The sequence below is a fragment of the Nyctereutes procyonoides genome, unplaced genomic scaffold (assembly GCF_905146905.1).
Source record: "Nyctereutes procyonoides isolate TBG_1078 unplaced genomic scaffold, NYPRO_anot_genome, whole genome shotgun sequence".
In the NCBI taxonomy this organism is placed as follows: Eukaryota; Metazoa; Chordata; class Mammalia; order Carnivora; family Canidae; genus Nyctereutes; species Nyctereutes procyonoides.
Genome location: NW_026575125.1, coordinates 41,902,690 through 41,921,419, shown reverse-complemented (window position 1 = coordinate 41,921,419; position 18,730 = coordinate 41,902,690). Strand labels below are relative to the sequence as shown.

General features: G+C 49.8%; 2 protein-coding genes across 7 annotated transcripts; both read right to left on the bottom strand.

Moving 5' to 3' along the window:
- Nucleotides 1-1,873: 1,873 nt before the first annotated feature.
- EBP (EBP cholestenol delta-isomerase) lies at nucleotides 1,874-6,735 on the bottom strand. Of its 2 annotated transcripts, XM_055339153.1 has the most exons (6): nucleotides 6,585-6,659; nucleotides 6,237-6,281; nucleotides 5,100-5,418; nucleotides 3,232-3,268; nucleotides 2,973-3,103; nucleotides 1,874-2,370 (listed from the first exon to the last, which is right to left on the bottom strand). In XM_055339153.1, exons 3-6 carry the CDS (start codon nucleotides 5,398-5,400, stop codon nucleotides 2,153-2,155), a joined length of 687 nt encoding a protein of 228 aa, XP_055195128.1. In that variant the 5' UTR covers nucleotides 5,401-5,418; nucleotides 6,237-6,281; nucleotides 6,585-6,659; the 3' UTR covers nucleotides 1,874-2,152. The 2 variants fall into 2 exon arrangements, with proteins under 2 accessions (XP_055195128.1, XP_055195127.1); XM_055339152.1 differs by lacking the exon at nucleotides 6,237-6,281 and having other exon boundaries at nucleotides 6,585-6,735.
- A 953-nt stretch (nucleotides 6,736-7,688) lies between these two features.
- PORCN (porcupine O-acyltransferase) lies at nucleotides 7,689-18,411 on the bottom strand. 5 transcript variants are annotated; one of them, XM_055339157.1, is made up of 16 exons: nucleotides 18,300-18,411; nucleotides 17,871-17,985; nucleotides 17,463-17,635; nucleotides 15,945-16,137; nucleotides 15,562-15,605; nucleotides 15,011-15,192; nucleotides 14,800-14,930; nucleotides 14,667-14,684; nucleotides 13,209-13,223; nucleotides 12,986-13,111; nucleotides 12,723-12,823; nucleotides 11,504-11,580; nucleotides 11,345-11,408; nucleotides 11,148-11,233; nucleotides 10,053-10,163; nucleotides 7,689-8,132 (listed from the first exon to the last, which is right to left on the bottom strand). In XM_055339157.1, exons 3-16 carry the CDS (start codon nucleotides 17,596-17,598, stop codon nucleotides 8,031-8,033), a joined length of 1,386 nt encoding a protein of 461 aa, XP_055195132.1. In that variant the 5' UTR covers nucleotides 17,599-17,635; nucleotides 17,871-17,985; nucleotides 18,300-18,411; the 3' UTR covers nucleotides 7,689-8,030. The 5 variants fall into 5 exon arrangements, with proteins under 5 accessions (XP_055195132.1, XP_055195134.1, XP_055195133.1 ...); XM_055339159.1 differs by lacking the exon at nucleotides 14,667-14,684; XM_055339158.1 differs by lacking the exon at nucleotides 17,871-17,985 and having other exon boundaries at nucleotides 18,300-18,409.
- Between the last annotated feature and the right edge of the window lie 319 nt (nucleotides 18,412-18,730).

Genomic DNA, 18,730 nt, shown 5'->3' with positions numbered 1-18,730 from the left:
AGGGAGAAGCAGGCTCCCCGAAAGGAACCCAATATTGGACTTAATCCCGGACCCCAGAATCACACCCTGAGCCGAAAGGCAGATGCTCAACCGCTGAGCCACCCAGGCGTCCCAAGAGCACAGGTTTTATTTTATTTAAGAGCACAGGTTTTAAATGGGGGTATGATGTGGTCAGATGCCTGTCTTGGTTGTGGAGAGCCTTGGATGGAAAGATACTACTGGAAGCAAGGAGATAAAAAAAAAAAGAGGTCCTTTTCATAGTCCTGGGAGAACTTTCTCTTTCATTTATTTATTCTTCCATTCAACAACTACAAAGTGTATGCCAGATAGTCTACATATATTAATTCACTGAATCTGCATAAAAACCCAATGAGGTAGGTACTATTATTAGAATTTTAGATGAGGGATGCCTGGGTGGTTCAGCAGTTTAGTGCCTGCCTTCCGCCCAGGGTGTGATCCTGGGGCACAGGATCAAGTCCCACATCAGGCTCTCTGCATGGAGCCTGCTTCTCTCTCTGCCTGTGTCTCTGCCCCTCTGTCTCTGTGTCTCTCATGAATGAATAAATAAGATCTTAAAAAATTAAAAAAAAAGAATTTTACAGAGGAGAGCACTTAAGGTCAGGGAGAAACATGCTCAAGGTCAAAGGGATAGTAAGTGGCATGGAGAGTAAGTGTAATCGACAGAAGGTGGGCTGTGCCTGGCTTTGGCTTGAACAGTGAAGCATTTCTCAAAAGCTATACTGCAGGCAGTCTACAGGTATCTACAGTGTTTTCATTCTTTGTCATCTCCTCAAAATTCCTCAAGTGCCCATTTGTTTTATGACTCAAGGTCTATGAGGTTAATGACAGAGAGACTTTGGGAAGAGTGATGGGGTGGGTCTATAGAGAGAGGGGTATCTGTTGGGTAAATGATGGGAATCTGTGGCTACATGATAGGAGGTCAGTGGGAATGACAGGATGTAGGTGAGCAATGGGAACAATGGAAGAGCTATGGGATGATTGGGGACCTGCGGGGTATGAGGTAATAAATTCTGCAAGGTTGGGATCCCTGGGTGGCGCAGCGGTTTGGCGCCTGCCTTTGGCCCAGGGCGCGATCCTGGAGACCTGGGATCAAATCCCATGTCGGGCTCCCGGTGCATGGAGTCTGCTTCTCCCTCTGCCTGTGTCTCTGCCTCTCTCTCCCTGTGTGACTATCATAAATAAATAAAAATTTAAAAAAATAAAAAATAAATTCTGCAAGGTGAGTTATGGGGGTCTATAGGTTAGGTAATGACAGCCTGAGGTCAATGATGGGGGGATTTGTGGGAAGAGTGGGAGGGTCTGTGTGATACATGATGTGGGGGTCTATGGGGTGAGTCAGGGGGTTGTAGGGTATGTGACTGGGGTATGTGAAGTGAGTGATCGGTCTTGTGTGAGTTTTGTGGGGTCTCTGAGGTGAGTGATGGTGGAGTTTTGGAATGAGTAATGGGGAAGTCTGAGGTGAGTGAGGAAAGATCTGTGGAGTTATTGATGGGGTATCTGTGGGGTGCCTGATCAGGACACAAGAGGCTGAATAAATTGAAAAACTTAGATTTGGAAAGTTCTCAGCCTGCCCATATTGCAAAAAATGAGAAAGTGTGCTCTGGAGAGAACACCAAGTGGATCATCACTTCTTAAAAGAGATAATGGGTGTCTCATGGATCTAGTTGGTCATCACGGGAACCTATGGGGTCAGTGATAGGGGGTTTGTGATGTTATAGATTGGAGGTCTAAGTAATGATAATGGGGGTGGTCTATGGCTGAGAGAATGGTGGTCTGTGAAATGGGTGAGGGAGGGGCTTGTGGGGTCAATCATAGGGCATCTCTGGGGTTAGTAATTACAAATTTGTCACTGTTAGGGTCAAGATCTTTTATTTCCTGATTTTAAAAACTGCCACCATCATGGCCCTCCTAGATTCTTCTGCACCTTTGTCCCAGTGGCTCCTGGCAGTAGCTCCACACAACTCCTTTCTTGCCCCTGCCTTTGGTCCTTCTGGTCCTTACCCATTAGCTTGAGTTTGACAGATCAATTTGCTTTGTTCCTCCAACCTGTGGGAGTAAGGACTGGATTCTTCTTCCTGGTGGAGGGTTCCTCATCAGCCAGTTTTCAAGCCCAGCCTACTACTGATTAGTTCTACTTGCTCTTGGCTTTTGTGCCTTTGGCATCCAGCACGCTCTGGGCATGAGCAAGCTGCTTTACAGAATCTAGCACGAGGATTCCAGGCAGCACCAGCCACAAGCCGTTCATGAAGACAAAGTAAAACCAGAAGTAGAGCGGGTGGCCCAGCTCCCCATGCTGGAATCCGTCCCGGTGCTCTGTTAGGAAATAGAGCACATCCCCATAGATCTGACCTGTGGAAGGCAGAAGGGGAAGAAGAAACCCAGTGAGGAGGAAAAGCTATTCCAAGGCATTTTCTAAGTCATCATCATTGTTAAGGTCTCAGAGCTCAGGATTCTCAAATTTCAAGAGCTAAGAATTCTGAAATTACATAGCTGAAAATTTGAAGAATTAGAGAAGTGAGAATTCCAGAAATCAGAAGCCGAGAATTTCTGAACTCAGGAGAGGTCCTATCTCCAGAACTTAAGGAAACCCCAAATCCTTAATTCAAGACAGCTCAGGATTCCAGAACTAAAAGAAAGCTAGCAATTTAAGAACGCAAAAGGACTGAATATCAGATTGAGCTCAGAATCCTAATCTTGGAGGATCCAGGGGCTCCCTGCCACCTCATGTAACCTTCACAGGGAATGCTGTGATGAAGGAGGAGAAATGAACCCTTCCCACTTGAGAACACAGACTGAGATGGTCATGGCTTTCCAGAACCTTAGGAGGACATCTTTCAGTCTGACTCAGCCCCAGATAGGCACAATTGAGAGATGTACCCCGCAGGGATGCCCCTGTATATGTGGATTCCCTCATCAGGCCCTCCAGCACCCAGTGTGGGCCCTCTCCTCACCCACAGAGACCACAAGCTGTAAGACGAAGCGCAGGGGCTGCTGGCGGAGAAAGGCAATCACCACCCACAGGCTGAGTGGTCCCCAAAGGCAAGCTGTGATGGTCTCCATGCATATCGTAAAGTTGTCACTCCTGTGGGAGAAAGGATTGGGGGACACTGGCATCACTGTGCTCTACCCACAGGGCACCCCATTAGTGTTCCCTGACTCACAACCACCCTAAATCAGTGCAGGTCTTTCTTGATGGAGGCAAACACTTACAGGATGTATCGGCTGTCTCCCTTGGCATACTCTTTCCCTGAAGAAGATAAGAGACATACATGAGGAATAAAGGCAAGAAAAGGAACTCAGACTTGTGAGAGCTGAGGGCCCATGTAAGGTGGGCTTTATAACCTCTCCATGCCTCAGTGTCCTCATCTGTGAAATGGGGTAGCTGTCTGGATTCTAAGGTGAACAAATGTACTCAAGATAACGTGTACAAACCTCACAGAACAATAAGTAATGCTATGATTGTCTGGTGTTCAATAAATGTGGAATAAAAGAAGGGAAGTGTAGGTGATGGGGTGTGTGAAGTAGCCAATGAGTGAGTGAGTCAGTGAGTATGAGAGAGCACGCACAAGCGAGTGAGCAAGCACAAAGGTGAACAGATGAGTGAATGAAAGGATGAGCAGAGAATAAAAAGACCACCCAATGTAAAAATAGGCAAGAGACAAGAATGGGTTCTTCACAAAAAATGATTCCCAAATGGTCAATAAACATGAAACATGCTCAAAACTTTGATTAGTCATTAAGAAAAAGCAAATTAAGGGGAGCCTGGGTGGCTCAGTTGGTTGAGTGTCTGCCTTCAGCTCAGGTCATGATCCCAGGGTCCCAGGATGAAGCCCTGCATTGGGCTCCCTGCTCAGCTGGAGGTCTGTTTCTCCCTCTCCTCCTCCCCTGCTTATGCTTGCTCTCTCTCTCAAATAAATAAATAAAAATCTTAAAAAAAAGAAAAAGCAAATTGAAACCATAACGACATATCACTCGCATCCACTAGGACTAAAACTGAGAAAACACCTGACCATACCAGGTGTCCGCAAGGATGTGAAGGAACTAGAACTCCCACATGCTGTTGTTGGGAGAATAACACGGTGCCGCCAATTTTAAAAATAGTTTGGCAGTTTTTCATAAAGTTAGACACACATCTACCATTATTCTCTTTCATATTTACCCAAGAGAAATGAAAGCAGGTCTCCACACAGACTTGTGTTAGATCAAGGTGTTATATAAGAATGGCAGTTTTACTCATGAGGCCAAAAGGGAATAAATTTGCAATAGCAAAAGACTGGTGGGAAATACTTATAAATACTGGACAAGTCAAATAATTCTGTAACATCTATGCTTTGAAAGCCTTTTGTGAGCTGATGAGGCGTGACCTCATTTTAAAATAGCAAAATTCAGAAGTGTATATACCATATTACCATATGTTTACACAGCAGGTGGAAAAAACAATGATGATGATGATGATGATAAAGTTATTGCATCTACTGTCTGCCAACACTGTTCTTAAAGTCTTTCTTTTTAAGATTTATTTATTTATTTATTTATTTATTTATTTATTTATTTGAAGGAGAGAGAAAGAGAGCAAGCACGTTGTGCATCAGGAATCTCAAGCGGACTCTGTGCTGAGCTCAGAGCCTGATGCAGGGCTTGATCTCCTGTGACCCCAAGATCTCGACCTGAGCCGAAACCAAGAGTCAGACACTTAACCAACTGTGCCACCCAGACACCCCTGCCAACACTGTTCTAAGTGACTTACATATATTTGGGTATTACTGTTATCCCTCTTTTACAATAGCAAACTGAGGCTTATTTGTATAATTTTTGTGTAAATAAACCCTGGAAGAAAACATACACAATTATTAACATTGATTAATAACTACAGAAACTTGGTGGACAGAAGGTAGATTTTCACTGCACATCTCTTTAAATGGTTTGTTTTTTTGACCCATGTGAATATAGATCCAACAAAAAAGTTAAATAAATTTGTAAAATAAATTAATGTTAGAGTTGGTGGGTGGATGAACATCTAAGCCAATCCCTGTCCAGAAAAACCCCTCCCACAGCACATCAAAGAACTCAGGACTCACAGAGTTGGGACAAGAAAGCTTGGTCTCCAAGAAGGTCTTCGTGATAAAGGCTGAACCAGCCCTCAATCACCATGTGAATGAACCCACACACTGCAAACCAGCACAGGGACAGTCGCCGACAAGTCCCCAGGGGGATGACCGCAGCACGACCTGACAACAGCCATGTGGTCACAACCAAGACCCCAGAGACAGAGAAGAGGCCGGCCAGGAGATGCCACGTGGGACAGTCGTTAGGCACAAAGTTGTCCAGCCTCAAGTGTCGAGGCCAATATGGGTGCAAGGGGCTGGCGTTGGTGGTCATGTCTTTGTAGGCTGATGGCTATGTGTGGATAAGCAGAAAGGAGAAAAAAAATAGAGAACTTGAACAAATATAGAAAGCACACAATGAGATCATAAAATTAAATCCAAATAGTTTATTATCGCAATAAATGTAAATGGACTAAAATTATCAGTGAATACACTGGATTAAAAATAGTCCAATGAAAAGCGGTTTTAAAATCATCACTATAAGGCTGTTTCAGTCCTCTAGGAGTCCTGTGATATGGAAGACACAGGAACCAAGCCACGTTCTAGCCCTCGGGGGTCATAGTTTGCTGGAGAATATAAAGGTACCAGGCCTGGTCCCTGCCCTCATTGGTCATACCCTGATAGGGGACACACAGGAGCCTGGCGTGGTCCCCGCCCTCGGGGGACACAGTCGGCTGGGGGAGACACAGCGACCAGGCTGGGCTACACTGCAGGGGTCAGGGTTTAGCATCTTTCAACAGAAATCTATCCCCTCTTAAAATAAATAAAATTTAAAAAAAAAAAAAAAAAGGGATCCCTGGGTGGCGCAGCGGTTTGGCGCCTGCCTTTGGCCCAGGGCGTGATTCTGGAGACCCCGGATCGAGTCCCATGTCGGGCTCCCGGTGCATGGAGCCTGCTTCTCCCTCTGCCTATGTCTCTGCCTCTTTCTCTCTCTCTGTGTGACTATCATAAAATAAATAAAATTTAAAAAAAAAAAAAAAGAAATCTATCCCCTCCCCGTAGTCCTGGAAACTGCAGGACAGAAGAGAGAAAACTAATCAGAATTACAACCCCCGGGTTCAGTGTATGGAGAGCCAGACCCTTCCTGAAATCGCCCCTAAGGCCACCAACCTGCGAGGAAGAGGGAAGCGGAAGGCAGGGGTCCCGTGCATAGGTCTAAACAGGAAAACGAGGGTCAAACACAGAGACCACCAATTAGGACTAGAAGCCTGTAGGCTAGCTGTCCAATGAGAAGGCAGATCTTCTGTCATCTGGGCAACCGCGCGGTTGGCGGGGGAGGGGGGGGGGTCTCACGCAGGCGCGTTCGGTGGGCGGTGGGAGACTGGGAGTGTGGGAGGGTGTGTGGCGCGCCCGCGTTTGGGGGGGCGGCGGGAAGGGTCTCGCGCAGGCGCCGAGGGCCGGCTGTTTAGCAGTAGCGAGCTAGGGGACGGAGTGGTAGGCTGAGCGGAGGACACTCACCCAGCGGCGCGGTCGCGGCAGCGTCTCTCACACACTCCCGGATCTAAGTTAGCTTGCTGGCTGCCTAAAATCCCTCGTTCCGACTCACCCCCTCACAGGTTCCTCACCTTACGGAGCTGGCCAATGGAGGGGCCGAGAAGGCGGCCAGTGCCGTTCCTAACCAATAGGAGCTCCCTGTGTGCCGCCGGCCCCACCCCCGTGCGTGGTGCCATTTTCGCTGTTGGTTGAAGCCCGGTCAGGAGCTGCAGGAAGGGTGGGACCCGCGGAGGTTGGTGGGCGTTTTCGGGCTGAGCCGGGTCTACTGCGAGTCTTGGCTTTGATTTCCCCTATCCCATTGTCAGTCTTATCGGAAACCGGGTGTTTATCCTCCTCATCTACTGTTGAGTCAGCATTGCTTTGGGTTCGCTCACCTTTGCCCTCGTTTTTTAGGCAGAGCAATCAATGAGTTCCTGGACCGGTCTTCAATCCTAATGCCCAAACCAGCAAAAAAAAACTTAATACGACAGGCAGAGCACATCTGTACACTGCCTCTCTCCTCTCCCTCGACGCTCAGAGCTTCTCAGCGGCCATCTCCACCTCTCCCGACTTATAAAGTCAGAAGAACTTGTCAAAACCCAGGCTCCTCAGCCTTGCTGGCCATTTGTCATTGAGACCCCTCGGTCTGCCTTTGCCAACTCTGAAGAGGCAATCCCGACTCCCTAACTCTTAAGCCAGCAGGCACCCCAGGCCGGGCAATCAATCAGAACCCAGACCTATCCTAACAAACAGGAACCCACAAGCTTCAGTCCTAAGGACCAATAAGCATGAACTCTTCATCTGTCTTGCTTTCTCCCTCCCCGTCCTAGTCAGAATAACCAATCAGTTTTTCAGCCAGTAACCATCAGCTTCCCCGCGCCCCATCCAATTATCTAGTCTGTCTTGGCTCCATTGAAATCAAGCTGTGCAGTCCTCGGGCTCATCATCCAAAACTGAGCAATAACAAATTAACCAGGAAGTGATCACAACCTGCTCCCTCTTCATGATTTCCAATTCCTAACCTTTATCCATACTGTGCCCATTCCTCAGTCGATCCTATTCCCCACTGAGCAGTGAAGAAAGAGCCTTTTGTATCTTTCCTACTTTTATTTGACAATAACAAACTGTATATAAAAAGGGAGAAGGAAGGCGGGGAGGCCCTGGATCTCCCCCTCTCTGCTTCCCCAAGCATCCTCCATCTCTAGGCCCCAGCAGGGAGCACCCCCTTCCCGCCTTGTGGTGTAGTGGGGATCGACAGGCATGGAAATTGTGTGTGTGTGTGTGTGTGTGTGTGTGTGTGTGTAGGGGTGTCAGGGGGGTCAAGGATGGAGAGGGGTCAAGACTTAGAGATAGGGCCTTCCCTCATCTCCCATCAGGGCTGGCACCCTGAGGAGGAGTCTTGAGGAAGCTATGTGGGTCCACAGGGGTGCCTCAGCCTATGAGACGATAGAAGATCCAACATCCAAAAGTGACCCAGTGACTGGCCCAGCTGAGCTCTGACCACTTGTGGACAGTGTATGCCATGCCGTAGCCCTGTGGGAGAGAAAGAGGTGACAGTCCCACTTGGCAAGAACAAAAAAAGGCCTCAGGAAAACCCATCCTTTGCTCAAGGACAGTTCTGTGACTCCATGGTCACCCTAGGTGAGGCTCCAGAGAAGAGACTGGGTACATATGAAAGATAAGCAGATTTAGGTGGGGTTTTTTTCTTTCATGTTTTCTTTTTCTTTCAAAATTATTTTAAAAACAAAACAAGGCAATTCCACTCTCTGACCAGTATTCTCCCTAATACAGAAGGAGCTTCTAGGAATTGATTTTTCAAAAAGAATTTAAAAAAACTGGCAAAGGAGGGGAGTATGCCATTTTCACTGAGTAAAAACCCCAGTGGCTCTTAAACATATGAAAAGATACTTAGCCTCATTCCTAATTTTCTTCCTCTCAACCCAGCAAACATATCCAGGAAGTCTGAGAGGCACTCTGTCGGTAGGGCGACAGGTATGGTCACACATTGCTGGTGGGAGGCAAAAAGGTAACTTCTCCATTGTAACTATCAAGGATAGATCCTATAGTTTTGACTGCACCTGTGTGAATCCACAATGGGTACAAGGGTATTATTACTTGCTGCAGCACCACTTGCAATAGGAAAGGGCTGGAAATCATCTGGGTGTTCAGTGACAAGGGACAAACTACACTGTGTGATGTTGTCATATCCTCGCAATGGAAACAAATGAATAAGGACATGCCACATACTTATGTGGAAGATTTTCAAGAATTATTATGTGAAAAAAGTGACATGCAGAACAGTACCATTCATGAGTCACTTTAGGATAAAAACTGGGGTGGGGGAGGGAATTAAAATATATATTTATATTTGTTTATTGAGCTTACACTTTAAAAGGATATTTTAATAAGATGAATAAAAGTAGTTACCTGTAAGAGGGCAGGAAGTAGATAGTAGGAGCAAAACTTTTCCCTGAAAATCTTGGATACTGTTTTGTTTTTGAACTTTGTGATATGTGCATTAATTATTTTTAAATGTCTTAATAAAAATAAAACCCAGATTTTGCACACTCAACCTGAGTGAAGATTAAAATTGTTTTTAATGACAAACTATGAAATAAAAGTTTTATTTTCAATTAAAAATAAAAAATTCAAAATAAAATAAAAATAAAAAATTCAACTAAAAGAGAAGCAAAACCTGGATCCTGCAGGAGCCACAGGAAGAAACAGTATTTTTAAAATTGTCTTTCCTTTAGAAAGGAGGAAAATCTGGAATATGCATACTCCACATGAATAAAAATAGTATATAGATTTTAATGTACATTTTTAAAGCAGAATCCAGAGTTTGCACACTTTACCTGAGTAAAAATACTTCTTTAATTAAAGGAGAAAGAAACTTTGTGAATTCTACCTAAATAAATATATGGTGAAAGAATTAATTTTTTTTAAAGTAAAACCTGGGGCCCTTTGGGTGGCTCAATCGGTTAAGAGGCTGCCTTCGCCTCAGGTCATGATTCTGGGGTCCTGGGATGGAGCCCCAAGTGGAGCCCAGAGTGGAGTCGGGTTCCTTGCTTGGCAGGGAGCCTGCTTCTCCCTCACCCACTGCCCCTCCCCATATTCATGTTCTCTCTCTCTCTCTCTCTCTCTCTCTCTCTCTCTCAAATAAATAAAAATATTTTAAAAAGTAAAACCTGGATTTTTCACTCCATCTCTATAACATAAATTTTATAAGTAAAAATAAAAACCATTGTTTGCACATTTCACTCTAATAAAAGCCCTAACAGGACAAATCAACCAGAAGGGCCATGGGAAAGAAGGACCAAGGAACACTAGCTTCACAAGCTAGACACGTGACACGAGGTCCTCAATGCCTCGGCCTCTTCACCTTTGTTCTCATGGTTCCCATGAGCAGGAAGCACATCCCTAAGTAACCTCCAGCCCAGGGTCCCACCTCACCTGCTCCTCTGTGGTGTCATCCACATCGACATCAAACAGGGAGCCCAGGTAGGCCAGGTGGAAGATGGCCAGGGCCCCAAAGAGCAGGTTTAAGACTCGTACCCCCAGGCCCTGTGGGGGGACAGATGGATATGCTTGGCAGCTGGATCTGCTCACTGTATCCCAGCCCCACCTGGGCAGAGCAGCCCAGGGAAATGCACAAGGCACAGTGGGTCCTAGGAATCAGGACATCCAGGGCACAGGGCACCCCCTGTGGTAGGAAAAATGGTTTGGATCTTCCCATGAGTGCTCAAGAGGTATTCAAGGATGAGGGTACTATTAGCGTGAGGGCATCTGGGGCAGGGAGATGTGAATGTTCAGGCAGAGGAGGAAGAATGGGGGGGCTTGAGTTGGGGGTTTATGGTGATAAACATCAATCAGTTGCTGGGTGGGAGAGATATCTGAGGTGGCCCAGGATTTCTCATTGCAGATAATGAAAAGAACAAATCCCCACCATGACCTACAGAACCCACCACTCTCCCCCTCTTGCTTGGCTGTTAAAGCCATGCTGGTCTCCTTGTTCGACAAATATTCTAGGCTCTCTCCCATCTCAGAGCTTTTACACCGCTTGCCTGGAACGCTTCTCTTCCCATCTTCAGTTAAAGAACTCAAAAGTCAACCTCCCTATTCAAAATCGAAACCACTCACCCCCCTCCATACTTCCTGTCCTTTCCCTTATGTCTTTTCTCCTTGGCATTAATCACAATCCAAAAAAACTATTATACTTTACTGACTCTTTACACATGTACGGTCTCATCTGTTAAAATGTTTGTCCCATAGGGACAAACTGTTTTGTTTACCACTGTGTCTCGGGCCTAGAGCAGTGCCTGATGCCAGCAGGTGCTCAATAAATGTTCACGGGGGGTGGGGTGGGGAACAAATTCCAGGTGTGTATACAGCAGGTGCTTGATAAATGTTTGTGAAAGAAATGGGTGCCAGTGAATAGAAGTGAGGTTTCGGGGATGGCTCAGGCACCAGAAGAGGAAGCTGGGCACCCCAAAGTAACATTTTTGAGGGGGAGTATTGGGCATAAGGTTGCCCAGGCTGAACCCTCACCAAGCGATGCTGGTGCGAACAGTTCGGTGGGCACCGTTTCGACAAGACGCAGGCACTGAGGATCCGAGCCAGGCGCTTCCGGAGGACTAGGGCAGGGGCCAGGAGGTAAGAGGGTGGTCAGGTTAGCCTCAGGGGATAGTGGTTCTAGCCCTCCCCCTACCTTCCATCCCATCTGCTGGGCTGTGCTCTGCACTCACCGTGTTCCACATAAGTGATAAATGCCAGGGACAGCAGCACCGCAGCCAAATGGAAGCTGAAGCCCTGGAAGGCCCAGGGGGCAAGGAGGTGAATAAGGAAGAGGCCCTGCCAACCCTGTCCAGCTCTCCCAAACCCACGTCCCGCTCTGCCCAGCTCACGTGCAGGAGGGCACTGGCTGCATAGGTAACCAGCACGGCTGAGAAGGTCCCCAGGCGTAGAGCATTCTTGAAAACATCTGGAAGGGGGAGATGCAGGTCAAGAGTCTCTTGGCATCCCCTCTTCCCTTCCTGGGGGGCTATAGGGCAAAGCAAGGAACCCACAACCTGTTGGAGCCCCCCAGAACAAAAATCTTTATAATGGCCTCAAACTACACATGTCCAAAACTTACCTCCTGATCTCCCCACCCAACCTGCTCCTCCTATAGTGTCCTCAAGTTCAGCCAATGTCAACTCTACTCTTACAGTTCCTCAGGGACAAAATCTAGAATCACCCTTGTGCTGCCCTCCCTCCATTCCCACAAGCAAACTCTCAGCAAAGCCTGTCAGTTCCACCTTCAGAATTTATCCAGAATCTGACCTCTCTTCTCCACATCCACTGCCACCACTGCCATTGTTTGCTTGGACTACTGCAGGGGCCTCCTCACTGCTTCCACCACCCTTGTCTGCTTCCCATCTGCTCTCATAGCAGCCAGAAAGTCCTGTTACAACCCAAGCCAGGCCTTAGTCTTCCTGTGCTTAGATCCCTGCTATGGCTCCATTTCTCAGAGAAAAAGCCAAAATCCTCCCCATGGCCAGTGAAGCCTTACAGGAACAGGACCTTGTCAGCTCTCTGACCTCACCTCCTGCCACTGATCCCCTTGTTCACTCTGCTCCCACTGCACTGGTCTCCTCCCTATTCCTCAAATGTGCCAGGTGTGCTGCCTCAGGGCCTTTGTACTGGCTGTTCCCACCATCTGTTACACTCCTCCCCCACACATTGGCACTGCTTAATCTTTCATCTTGTTCAGGTCTTTGTTCAAATGTCACCTCCTCTATGGGACTTTCTCTGGTTAATTTATTTAAAATTGCAACACTCCCCCTGCCCTGGACTCCTGCCAACACTCCCAGATCATCTTTATCGGCTTCATTTTTTTTTAACCATAGCACCTGACACCACTTGAACTTTGTATTTTCTTTTCTCTTACTGTCTGCTCTCCCTACAAAAATGCCAGTTCCCCAGAGGCAGGCACTTCGGTTTTTGTTTTTGTTTTTTCTGGTCATTGCAGTATCTCCAGTGCCTAGTACACAATAGGTTCTCAGTAAATGTTTGTTATATGAACGGGAAAGGGCCTGGGTTGAAGACTCCCAACTCTCTTGGAATGATGGCTTGGGGACTCACAGTTATTTAGCCAATAAGACATGGGTAGGTTCCAGCTTGTGACAACTTCCACCATGGACCGGGGCAGCTCCACATTCAGTGGCTTGGATACCGTCAGGTCCCTGTAGGCAAAAGAGACATGCAAATTCATTCGGGGTCTCACCCATCCATTGAACCTCCATACTTTTGTCTTGGCTGTTCCCTCCCCTGGGACTCCCTCCCCCCTCCCCGAAGCTCCTCTAGGCAGCACCCTGTGGGAGAGGGGGCCCCCCAGCCCTCCCCACCATTCCAGGTGATCCTTCTCCTCGGTGAAGCCAGCCCCTGCCAACGTGGCCGTGGCCTCGGACAGAAAGCCCACAAAATAGTTGCTGAAGTGGAAGGAGACAGCACTCTCGTAGGCTCGCAGCCACCTGGGGAGAAAGTAGTAGGGGAGAGAGGGATCATTCCTAGGCCACAGCGTGACACCCACCTCATGTCAGCATCCCCAGCCCCACTCTGCAGACTCACCTTACCATGGTGCCCCTAGGGCCCCCGGGGGTCAGGAAGGCAGCAGAGGAGAAAGGAAAGAGAGTCAGAGAGGACCTGGAGGCCTGCCGGAGTTGTTTGTAGACAAGACAAGACAAGACAAACATGGCAGCAAAAGAGGTGTACTATGACAGTCACACGCATACATACACTGTCTGTTAATTTCACATGCCTCAAACAGATGTGTGAGCTGCCTTGCAATGTGACACAGTCCTGGGGCACCTGGGTTGGCTCAGTCAGTTAAGCCAGGGGTCTTGGGATCGAGTGCCCACATCAGCGGGGCTCCCTGCTCAGCAGGGAGACTGCTTCTCCTTCTCCCTCTACCCTCATCCTTCTTGTGCACGTGCACTGTCTCTCTCTCTCTCAAATAAATAAATAAAATCTTTTTTTAAAAAATGACATAGTCCTATAGCCTCATGTGGCCAGACATCCAGACCCAGCAGCCACACTGTCAGAGGCCTGAACTCAACATGCTACACACTGACACAGCCATGTGGCCAGACACAAACACCATCAGACTCCCAGCCTCATAGCTCTCCAGTCGGATTCAGTGACCATAAGACACACCAGAGTCCTTTATTTAGCCAAAGATACCACCAAACCAAGTACCCTGCTACCCTTGAGACAGTCATCCTCTCAGTTGCACAATCAGACATGATGAAAAACAGCCAGCATCCAGGAAAATGTGTAAGTTCTGGAATCAGGCCTGGGAGTAATGCCTGGCTGTGGAGCTGGGTGACACTGGGCAAGCCATTCCACCTTTTGGGAGCCTCATTCAGCATCAGACATGATCAGTGGCCAGTGAGTGGGGCACTGGGTCATGAACTCAAACAGCTTGGATGAAATCCTACAGTCATGCTAGAGGTGGATGGTCAGTCCCACTGACAGGCACAGACACCCATTTAGTCACGGCCCCTCAGCTAGACAACACCAGGCAGCCAGAGAAGGCGGACTCACAGGCAGAATTCATCATAGACAGGCACACAACAGACTATAGTTTGGACCCATTCCCAGGCAGAGTCTCAGATGACCCCACTTTATCTGATCCAGTGACAGGTACACATCCCATCACTGACAGTGGCACAGCTGGACAGCCAGAACACCAGTCCCACAAGAGAGTGAGTGGCTGACAGGCAAACAACCCATAGACACCCCTCGCCAGAGTCACAGGTCGGCATCACCCACCGATACATACTCGTCCCTCCCCACAGTAGTCACGTGACTTCCCCCCCCAAAAATGGAATGGGTGGATAGCCAGACTCAGTTTTGTGTTGGAGAGTCAGTCACACAGAGTCACAGAGCCAATCTTGGTCAAACAGTTTCTGTCTAGTCACGGGATAGACGGTCAGACAGTCTCGGACTCCCAGAACAAACCAGCCACAGATTGCGCCCCCAGCCCCCAGTTGGCCCCGGTTGCCCTTAGCACCTGCCCTCATTTACCTGGCTTTGCGTTTCTTGCTGTAGTAACAGAAGACAGATAGAAGAATTAAGAGACAGGCTCAGAGCTGGGGCGACCCCAGGTCCCTACCCAACCCCCGCACCATTGGGTAAAGGCCTTGAAGGCTGTGCTCACTTGCGAAGGAGGCGGTCACCGTCGAGGGGGATGAAGTATGGGAAGAGGTAGGGGCCCACACAGGTGGACAGCACAAGGCACAGCAGGGCCAGCGCCAGGCTCCGGGCCACCTTCTGCAGCCAGCGGCGGCTCTGTGGGGATCAAGGCTCCATGAACACTGCCCCGTGGTGGCTCCCACAGTCCCTGCCCACCTGTCCACCCAGGACCTCACCAGCGGGCGGCCTTGGACAGCCTGCAGGTAGCTGTGGAAGGATATCCAGGGCCCAAAGACGATGGTGCCCACGAAGTAGAGGTAGCCCATGAACTCCATGGGCGAGGGCACCGCACCCACCTCGCCCCGGTCCAGGTCGAAGCCCAGAGACACCGCCTTCATGGCCACGATCATCTGGGCCCCTATGTGTGGCGCCCACAGTTAAGTGGACAGGCGAAGAGCAGGTCCGCGTGGGGGGGTGGGGCGCACCAGGGGAGAGCAGAGAGGAAAAGAGGAGCACAAGGGTGGACGGGTGGGCCCGGTGTCAGACAGGCAGGTGAGCAGGTGGGCTTACTCAAGTGCCAGGCGTGTATGGGAGAAAGGACAGACAGACGGGAGGGGGAAGATATGGGAGAGAAAGACATGGATATAAGGGGAATCGGAGGCCTGCACATCCACCGGGGTGGGCAGGTGTGGGAGAAAAGTGGGGAAGGAAAGACAGGGTTGGGGCATTAGGAGCTGTGGAGCAGGATAGGAGGACTGGGGCAGGTGAGAGGGCCAGGGCTGCCTACCTCTCATCTTGTGCCATGTCACGGTATCCACCATGTGCATCTCACTAAGGAAAAAAAAAAGGTGGTCTTGGCTTCATGACTCCCATGGTCTCAGAGACCACGGAGCAGGGAAACCAAGGTGCAGAGAAGGTTCTATCCCCCTCCCCAACCTTTCCTGCACAATCTCCTGGAGGAGATTCTCTAGTACTCCCTCCTCCAGGGGGAGCCCAAGCCCAGCCTGTCCCGCGCAGCCTCCAGAAAGAACAAGTCTCCCAGACTCCTGCCCCCCTCCACCTCCAGGAATACCCTATGCCCTCCCTGTCCTGGACAGCCTCGCCAGCTGTAGCCTGGGGGCCCGCTGGCCCTTTTGCCAAGGGCGAGGGGATGACGACTCACACCCATACCCCATGAGCAGGTAGATGAGGATGGTGACGGAGAGGAAGACGCCTCGATGGGAGGAATGTCGGCAGAGGAACAGCACGAGGTAGCACAGGAGGCTGAGCAGCACGACCCAAACCATGTGCAGCTGGAAGAAGTGGTAGAGGCTAAAGAATCCACCTGCCACGGTGCTCGCATGCTTCAGGTAGGACGGCAACCCTTCCGGTGACAGAGAGAGAGAGAGAGAGAGAGAGAGAGAGAGAGAGAGAACAAGAAAGGGAAGTTGGGTGGGCTGGTAGGGAGCAAGGGCATCTCTGCAGAGGGCACAACATGGGCAAAGGCCTAGAGGCTGGAATGTGGTGAGACTGCAGGGGGCCCGAAGTGGGGCTTGGGGAGCTGGAGGGGTGGCAGGGCCCGGGTTTAAGAAGAAAGGTCTATAAAGGACATTTTGGGAACCGTGGGGGGAAACCGGGATATCTACTTATGTTAGATAATTATTCCTGGACCCAGAGTAAATTTCCTGAGGGGTGATGGTTGAGGGTGTGCTTGTTGGGGGGATGTCCTTGTTCTTTGGGGGCACACACTGAAAGATTTGGGGTGAAGTGTCAACACATTCTTCACACGATTCAGGAAGATGATAGGTAGATAGAAAGATAGAGCTAACATGTCAAGATGTTGACAGTTGGAGAATCTGGTAGTGCATATATGGGTGCTCGTAACATGATTCAGCTTAACTTTTCAGTAACTTTGAAATATTTCAAAATGATGAACCTGGGGGGAAAAAACCATCCACTTAAAATAAAAGAAAATAGGGAGGGGGGTGCCTGGCTGGCTCTGTGGGTGGAGCATGCAACTCTTGATCTCGGGTCATGAGTTCGAACTCCACGTTGCATGTACAGATGACAAAAAAAATTAACTTTAAAAAAGAGAAAAGAAAAGAAAGTAGAGAACCTTTGAATCCCAGATTTCCAAAATTCTCAGCATCCTATGGGAACCTTTGGAACTTGGAATCTTGTCATTTGGATATAGGCTTGCCACGATTGTGGAAACATTCCAGATTCCTACAATCCAGAAATCTCATCATGCCCTGCTTCTGGAAATCCATAATGCCAGCTTTTTGGAAGCCTAGAATGTGTGAATTTCAATTTGTCAGAATGCCCAAGCCCGTAACATGGTACTTTGGGATTCCATAGCCCTGTGACATTAGCATTCCCAAATCTTGTAACCTTGGGATGTAGACATTTCAGGATCCCAAGATCCAAGAACTTCAGCTTTCTAGAATCTCAGAACCCAGGTATACTGAAAGATGTGGCTTGCCATGGCAGGCTGTAACTTGATGTGGTGTGGGGCATGGGGTGGCTGGGCATAGTAGGATGTGGTATAGTGCAATGGCACTGGGGCTGCTGGGATGTGGTGGGCTAGATATGTTGGAGTCTGGCTTGGCATGGCAAGATGCAGCAGGATAAAATGTTGGCTTAGGATGGATGAATGTGGTACGTATGATATGGCCTGGCGTGGGGGCATACAGTGTGGCAAGCACTTACCAAGCCTCCAGAGGAGGCGGCATGCGAGGCAGATGGCAAGGAGCAGCCAGATCTGGTCAAGGCCCTGCTGCGCAGTAGGCAGGAGACAGCCCTGCAGCAGTTGCTGGAAGAATTCCTGGCGGCTGAAGGTGGCCATTGCGGACCCCCACGGATGGATGGACAGATGGATAGACCTGTCAAAGTGGGGACACAGAGGGAGCCAGGATGTCCATGGGACAGAACCAGCTCAAAGGATGGACTTGAACACTCAGCTTTCAGTTTGGGGCTGTCCCTGTGGAGATACGGTACTAGGGGACTGAGGGAGGGTGTGAATGTCAGGTACATCATACTGAGCCACGAACTGTGTGTGTGGATGGGTGTCCTGGGTGCACACACACAGCCCATGACCTGTGGTGGTGAAGGAAGGACCTGTGTCTCTTGTATGCTGTGAACAGTCCGGGTCCGATGTAATTGAATGGTGTACATTCTAGGCCCACATATCAAATGGGGGGGGGCGCTCCGTGGTTTCCAAGGTAGAGTCACTCTGTGTGGAAGGCAAAGAGGGAGATCCTGTGACACTCGGGGGCCGTGTGCATCTCTTCTTCTACAGATGTGGGGGGTATCCTGTATCCCCTGAGCACCCCATCTCACCCCCACCTGGCCTCTTGCGGCCGCCAACAAAGCTCTGCCCAGGCCCGGGAGCTGCAGGAAGGTGAAGTTGGCAGTAGGGGATGAAGCAATTGGAGCAGTGGGAAAGGTGATGGAGAGGGGGCCCCAGGACACGCGCTGCAGACCCGCGCGGGGAGGCCGGCTCGGGATGGGAGCGGGGCAGCCGCACGCGCACTGCCGGCGACTTACCTGGCAGGAAGGAAGCCGCGGTCCTGGGGGCCGGGGACGCACTGCCGCCGCCACCGTCGCCGCCTCCTCCGGGCAGCCTCCCCCGCAGGCCGCAAGGCCGGGACCAGCTGCGGCTCCCTGGGCGGCGCGGAGAGCGGGCCCTTTAAATCCCGGGGAGGCCCGGCCGGCCAGCTCGGCCAATGAGAGGGCAGGAGAGGGGCGGGGACGGAGGAGGAGGGGAGCCAGAGGATCCGGGGAAGGAGGAGCGGGAGGTTGAGAGCAGCCAGGCGCGGGAGGACGTCGGCGCGCGGAACGTTTGCGCCGGCACCTATCCGGCCTCTTGGGGCTGTCCCAGCCCCTTGAGGGTTAGCGCCGCGAGGTCTCCTGGCCGTCCGGGAAGAAACTTTCAAATCATCAAATTCATAATCCGTGGAAGCTGAGATGGGAAAGAT

Excerpts from the sequence above, each read along its gene's own strand:
- EBP (XM_055339152.1), bottom strand. The coding sequence starts at position 5,400 with ATGACCACCAACGCCAGCCCCTTGCACCCATATTGGCCTCGACACTTG. Across the intron at positions 3,269-5,099 it reads AGCTTTCTTGTCCCAACTCT|GGAAAGAGTATGCCAAGGGA; the intron begins GTGAGTCCTGAG and ends TATCTTCTTCAG. Across the intron at positions 3,104-3,231 it reads GGAGACAGCCGATACATCCT|GAGTGACAACTTTACGATAT; the intron begins GTAAGTGTTTGC and ends TTTCTCCCACAG.
- PORCN (XM_055339157.1), bottom strand. The coding sequence starts at position 17,598 with ATGGCCACCTTCAGCCGCCAGGAATTCTTCCAGCAACTGCTGCAGGGC. Across the intron at positions 11,581-12,722 it reads GTCTTATTGGCTAAATAACT|ATGTTTTCAAGAATGCTCTA; the intron begins GTGAGTCCCCAA and ends TCCCCCTTCCAG. Across the intron at positions 11,409-11,503 it reads CAGCCAGTGCCCTCCTGCAC|GGCTTCAGCTTCCATTTGGC; the intron begins GTGAGCTGGGCA and ends TGGGCCTTCCAG.